This window comes from Oculina patagonica, chromosome 12, assembly GCF_052425735.1.
Source record: "Oculina patagonica isolate OP01 chromosome 12, crgOcupat, whole genome shotgun sequence".
NCBI lineage: Eukaryota > Metazoa > Cnidaria > Anthozoa > Scleractinia > Oculinidae > Oculina > Oculina patagonica.
This window is the reverse complement of record NC_135769.1, coordinates 31803974-31809973: the sequence shown is the minus strand read 5'-3', so window position 1 is coordinate 31809973 and position 6000 is coordinate 31803974. Positions and strand designations below refer to the sequence as shown.

General features: G+C 36.8%; 2 protein-coding genes across 2 annotated transcripts; both read left to right on the top strand.

Annotated features, from left to right (window-relative positions):
- The first annotated feature begins 813 nt into the window (after positions 1 to 813).
- LOC144633554 (adenosine receptor A3-like) lies at positions 814 to 1683 on the top strand. Its single transcript, XM_078492401.1, has one exon. It carries the CDS (start codon positions 814 to 816, stop codon positions 1681 to 1683), a length of 870 nt encoding a protein of 289 aa, XP_078348527.1.
- Positions 1684 to 4986: 3303 nt separating this feature from the next.
- Positions 4987 to 5841, top strand: LOC144633553 (melanocortin receptor 5-like). The gene has a single exon (XM_078492400.1). It carries the CDS (start codon positions 4987 to 4989, stop codon positions 5839 to 5841), a length of 855 nt encoding a protein of 284 aa, XP_078348526.1.
- The last annotated feature ends 159 nt before the right edge of the window (positions 5842 to 6000 follow it).

Here is a 6000-nt window from a genome sequence, read left to right as displayed (position 1 = left end):
TAATAATACAGAAAAGGGACGGCGAAAACCGTGTCACAGAGACGTGACGCGCACAAGCTTAATTATTATGCAGCAAAGAACTTTAATCATCACTTTTAGAACAAGCAGTTTGACTTGCAATAATAGTTTAATTTTAATTATGATAAAGTTTAACAGATTAGCGCAGTAGATGTCAAGAATCCAGTGTTTTAATTAAACAGCAAAAACAGCGACGAAATAATTTAGTGCGAAAATTTGACCATCTGAGCTTCATTAGAATGCGTGTTCAAAAAAGCCATCCGTTTTCTCGTAATACTCTATTGCCAATGAGTTGTTAAATAAAAGTTCTTTAAAATCGAACTCGGTTTTGAATGTAGTTAACGTTTTGTGGGAAAAGCGAACTTCCCCATTCCAATTTCGAATATAAATACGAGACTTTCGTTGTTATTCAAATTCCAATTAATATTCAGCATCTTTTCTAACTTCACTTTTATGACAAATAAAAAATTAGACGCTCGATTATTTTCTCTTAAATATTAAAAATATACGTTTTTTTTTTTTTACTTTTACTTGTTGTTTTCGTTTTCCGGGCAATAGTGATGCGAAAAACGAAAACTGAATTATTAATTTAAATGAGTATGCACAAAATGAAAACAGATGGTAGTTAAGTACCCGCATTTATTAGTCCTAGACAGGAAAGTAGTTAAACAGCATTTAAACAAGCTTTACATGCTAAAAGATCAAACTTTCTCGAGCGCTCCTCAGCTTTCCAGCTTGCGGTACATTTTTACTGGAATATCACTCGCTGTTTCTAACTATAGTTCCTGTTATAAAATGGATGAAGCCGACCAGCTGTATTCATCATACATCGCTAACTGTGCGTTCAACGCCTTCTCATCCTACACCGCCATCATGTTGAACATTGTCACAATCCACGCGATGAGAAAAACTTCGTCCTTGCCAAATCAGTTAAAAACATTGCTCCTGAGTCTTGCTGTTTCTGATCTTGGTGTTGGTTTACTCGTTCAACCTCTGTACATCGCACTGATGCTCAATCCTACTGATCAATCCATTGTCACTACATATGACGTCTTCACGCTTATTTTTGTTCATGCTTCGCTCCTCAGTGTTGTGGCCATAAGTACAGACAGATTCTTGGCTATTCATCTTCATCTCAGATATCAGGAACTTGTGACTCACAAGCGTGTTGTTGCTGTGGTGGTCTCAATTTGGGTTTTAAGTATATTTTCGTCGTTATATTTTTGGCGTGGCTCAAAAGAAATTGCTAACGCGGTTATCGCTGTTGTTTTTGGTCTTTGTTTAATTTGTACAACAGTTGTTTATTGCAGAATTTATTTAGCTGTACGACTCCACACAAACCATATGCAAGCCCTGCAAGTGCAACAAGTAGCACAGAACAGTGAAATGGCAAACGCTGAGAGGCGAAGAAAATCTGCCGTCAGTACATTCTACGTATATCTTGTGTTTTTGGTTTGTTGCTTGCCACAGTATTTTGTTAATGTGGCCAGGTTGTCAGTTTCTGAACCAAACATCGCTTTACATGGTCTGTGGCTTTACACAGTCAGCCTAGTGTTTGTTAATTCATCATTAAATCCCGTTATTTACTGCTGGAAAATGAAACACGTTCGACACGCTATTATGGACATACTACGAAATATATTTCCAAGTCAAAACGGAACGTAGCTGCAATATTAGACAGTGTTCAAACTTAACCAACAAACACTGTTAACTGTTCATCTCGGTCGAGACACTGAATTGCTCGTTATGCAGTATAACCGGCTTGTAGCCATATCAGATAGACTTTCCCTTGTTTATATATATATGTAAAAAGACGATAATTAAAATGTTGTTTTTATGTCAAGAACATCTGCTTACTTACCTTGCTCTTACTCAGTATTTCTGGTGTATTTGTTCGAAAATAAATAAAAGTTCAAATATTTTCTCTCCATGTTTAAGGTAGTAGCGAGGAAAGAGTACACTCGTTCGTCTTATTTCTTGCGTCAGTACTCAGCTATTGGGTAGGTGATTTTTCCTCCAACCTCCTTCGTTTTGAAAGCGCATGCAGAAGAAACACAACGTGAAGAGCGCTAGCAAACGCTTCCGTGAACTTTTCGCTGTATATTTTTTTTTAATGTTTGTTACTGATGAGAAACTGTTTCCAATAAAACTGTATATATCCAAATTAATTTTTTCTTTAATCAATTATCAATTAAAATTATTTAAAATCGAAGCTAGTTTTTTATCGGAATTTCCGAATTCTGGCGAAAGTAAACTTTTTTTACAAATAAAAATACGGAAAAGTGAGAGGGAGATACGTGGGCGGCCGGAATCCTAACTTGACAAATTCTATTTGTAGGCGGTTGCTTTTGCGTTAAGTTAATATTATTTTTTGCAGTAAATTTAAGATTTCCTCTTTTAAAGTATAAATTAACCAATTCTTGAATGACTCAGTGTAACAGCTTACCGTATTTACTCGAATAAGCGCCGCGGCGCTTATTAAATTTTTCGCGCCTCAAGTGCGGCGCTTAATCGAGGGCGGCGCTTATTTAAAATTTGGACGCCATAAAGAATCTTATATTTTGTAGTTATCGAAAATAGCATCTTTGGATTGTCAGTATTCGTCTCTTGCTGAAGAGAGAAGTGGCGCTAGCTGTTCTGGCAAAGTTCGCGGCCTTCACATATTTACAGAACTGCGTTTTGTAAGAATGTTGGATAGAAAAACTAATGTGCGAGCGGTAAAACAATTACTTCGAACTACAAAACATCGCTTTTGACGAAAAGAAATGTCCAAGTTTGTTTTAGAGCTGCTTTGTAGTGCTGTTTTTAGTTAAACGGAATTTCTCAAATAAACGCCGCATCGGGACTGCGGCGCTTATTCGGGGGCGGCGCTTATTACCTTTATTGTCCCAGATGCGGCGCTTATTCGAGGGCGGCGCTTATTCGGGGGCGGCGCTTATTCGAGTAAATACGGTACTACTTATTTTTATTTTTAGTCCAACCCTCCGTCTTCATCCGTGAGGGACGTAATCCGTTGAACTTAGTTTGCCTTGCAATAAAAGTTTTATTTTCTTTATCATGATAAAGTTTGGCAGATGAGCGCAGCAGACGTCAAGAATTTCGTGTATTGACTACGTTTTGTGCTAAATTGAACTAACCACGGAAAAACTAATTTGCGGAATATTTGACCATCTGATCTTCATTTCAATGCGCGTTCAAGAAAATGCCACCCGTTTTCTCGTGAACCTTTATTTTCAGACTTAATTTCACTTTAATAAACCAATTAAATCGAACTTGGTTTAAATTGTATTTCCCGTATTGCATTTTGCTACACATTTCTTAGCTTTGAGAATCTGGTGATACATGCATATCAAGACAATATTAACTTTGTTTTTCTACTCACATGTCTGCTTGACAATGTGTTGATATTATCAGGAGAAATAAGATGTCGATCACTTGCTGTGTTCTTGACAAGACAAAGGAAACACTAAAAGTAATCAAAACTTGCTTTTCTCTTGTACAGTATATGAACCTATTCAACCCTCTGCACCAACTTTACTACTCATATTTTTTTTTGTCCAACCAACTGTCTTCATCCGTATAGAACTCTAATCAAAGCGGATAGTATTTGGATGGACGGATCCAAGACAACTGTTCAGACTGTCAAAGAAACATAACATGTTAAACATCTAAATGATTTAATTTTTTTATTTATATTTGATCAAACTTGCCCAAAATCGAAGCAAGGTTTCTGTCATAATTTCGCTTTCCTGGCGAAAGTTAACTTCTCTTACAAATAATAATACGAAAAAACTGAGAGGGAATACATGTGGAACAGGAGTTATAGTTTGTCACTTATACGGTCTTTTTAACATTTGTTTTTAGCGTAATTAATATTATTTCTGCGGTGAATGCTAGCTTTTCTCTTTTAGAGTATAAACCCAATTGCAACCAACTAGTAGGTGTCACTTATTTTCGCTGTTCCCAGCAAACCGAGCTTCGCCAATACTGCGCACTACAGCTTAAAATATCCAGCTTATAGAATTAGAGAGCATAACTAATATTATTTCTGCAGTGAATGCAGCTTTTCTCTTTTAAAGTATAAACATACTACTAACCAACGCAAACTGTAAAATCGTCTTAATTAATTTTTAGTCCTGCCTTAGCTAGGTCTCTATTTATAGCAACAAATTCTTAGATGGACAGATCCAAGACAACTGTTCAGAATGTCATAGAAATATGTTTTAAGCAACAGATCTTTATCCATTTCGTTTCGCTTACATCAACAGTTTCCCTTACAGTTGTGCTTATATTTTAATTATGATAAAGTAAAAGAGATAAGCAGTCGACATTAAGAATTCAGTGTATTAACTACCTGAATTGAGTTAAACTGGAATAACTGCGGGGAGATTAATATGCGGGATATTTGGCCATCTGAGCTTCGTTAGAATGCGTTTTCGGAATTGGATCCGTTTTGTTGTCAAACATTATTTCCAGTGCGTTGTTTTACATTTTTAATTAGTAAATCAATTAAAATTCTGCAAATATTGAATTCAATTTAAAATGATTTTTACGTTCTCTTGGGAGGCAAACTTCCTACTCCGATTCTGAAACTCGAAACCAGACTGCCGTTGTTATGCAGATGAAATTGATATTCAGCCCTCTCAATCTTTTTCTCTCTTGTGCGTCAGAAATATACCTTACAATTTTGTCTTTTACTACTGATTTTCCTTTTCAGGTAAATGACGATGAAAAGGAGAAAAAATATTGCCTGTCAGTTGGACCGATATTTATTTTAGCATGAAAGCAGATGGTCGCTTGGTACATGTACTGTCATCACTCCTGAAAAAGACGGTAACAAAGCATTTAACAAGTTTCACATCCTGCTTAAACAGCAAATTGTCTCGTGCGCATACAAAAGTTCTGCCTTCGATGCAAGCACCGTGAAAACGCTTGATACTGCTCCTAAAAGTTCCCGCTGAGTGTATAATGAGTAAAGCTAGCCCTCTCTATTCATCGTACATCGTCAATTGTGTGTTAAACGCCTTCTCATCCTACACCGCCATCATGTTGAACATTTTAACAATCCACGCGATGCGAAAAACTTCGTTGTTGCCAAAGCCTTTAAAAACATTGCTCTTGAGTCTTGCTGTTTCTGATCTTGGTGTTGGTTTATTGGTTCAACCTTTGTACATTGCATTGATGGTCAGTCCTACTCAAGTCACGCTCAACGCATTTAACATCTTCGCAATGATCTTTGTTAATGCTTCATTCTTGAACGTTGTGACCATAAGTGTAGACAGGTTCTTGGCTATTCATCTTCATCTCAGATATCAGGAACTTGTGACTCACAAGCGTGTTGTTGCTGTGGTGATCTCAATATGGGTTTTTAGTCTATTTTTGCCATTAATTTTTTGGTGGAGCTCAAAAGAAATTACTAACGTCGTTATCATTATTATCTCAGGTCTTTGTTTTGTTTGTACAACACTTATTTATTGCAGAATTTATCTAGCAGTACAACGCCATACAAACCTAATTCAAACCCTGCAAGAACAAGTAGCGCAGAATGGTCAAATGGCAAATGTCACAACGCAAATAAAGTCTGCCGTCAGTACATTCTACGTATATCTTGTGTTTTTGGTTTGTTGTCTACCAGAGTACTGCGCTGCAGCTGCCATTTTGTTTTCTGGACTAAGTACTACTTTACGTGGCTTGCGACTTTACTTCCAGTCCCTGTTGCTTCTTAATTCATCTTTAAATCCTGTCATTTACTGTTGGAAGATGAGACACATTCGACACGCTATCAAAGATTCACTGCGAAATATATTACCAAGTCAGAACTGAACACAGTCACAGTAACTAGAGAGCGATCAGGCGAACTGACACGGCTTTAAGGGTACTTTTATAAAGGATATTACCACTAACAGTTCGTCTCGGTCGACATTATTCAACGTTTTTCAAGTAGCATAACTTTTACGTAAATCAGAAAGTCAGACTTTCCCT

Excerpts from the sequence above, each read along its gene's own strand:
- LOC144633554 (XM_078492401.1), top strand. The coding sequence starts at position 814 with ATGGATGAAGCCGACCAGCTGTATTCATCATACATCGCTAACTGTGCG.
- LOC144633553 (XM_078492400.1), top strand. The coding sequence starts at position 4,987 with ATGAGTAAAGCTAGCCCTCTCTATTCATCGTACATCGTCAATTGTGTG.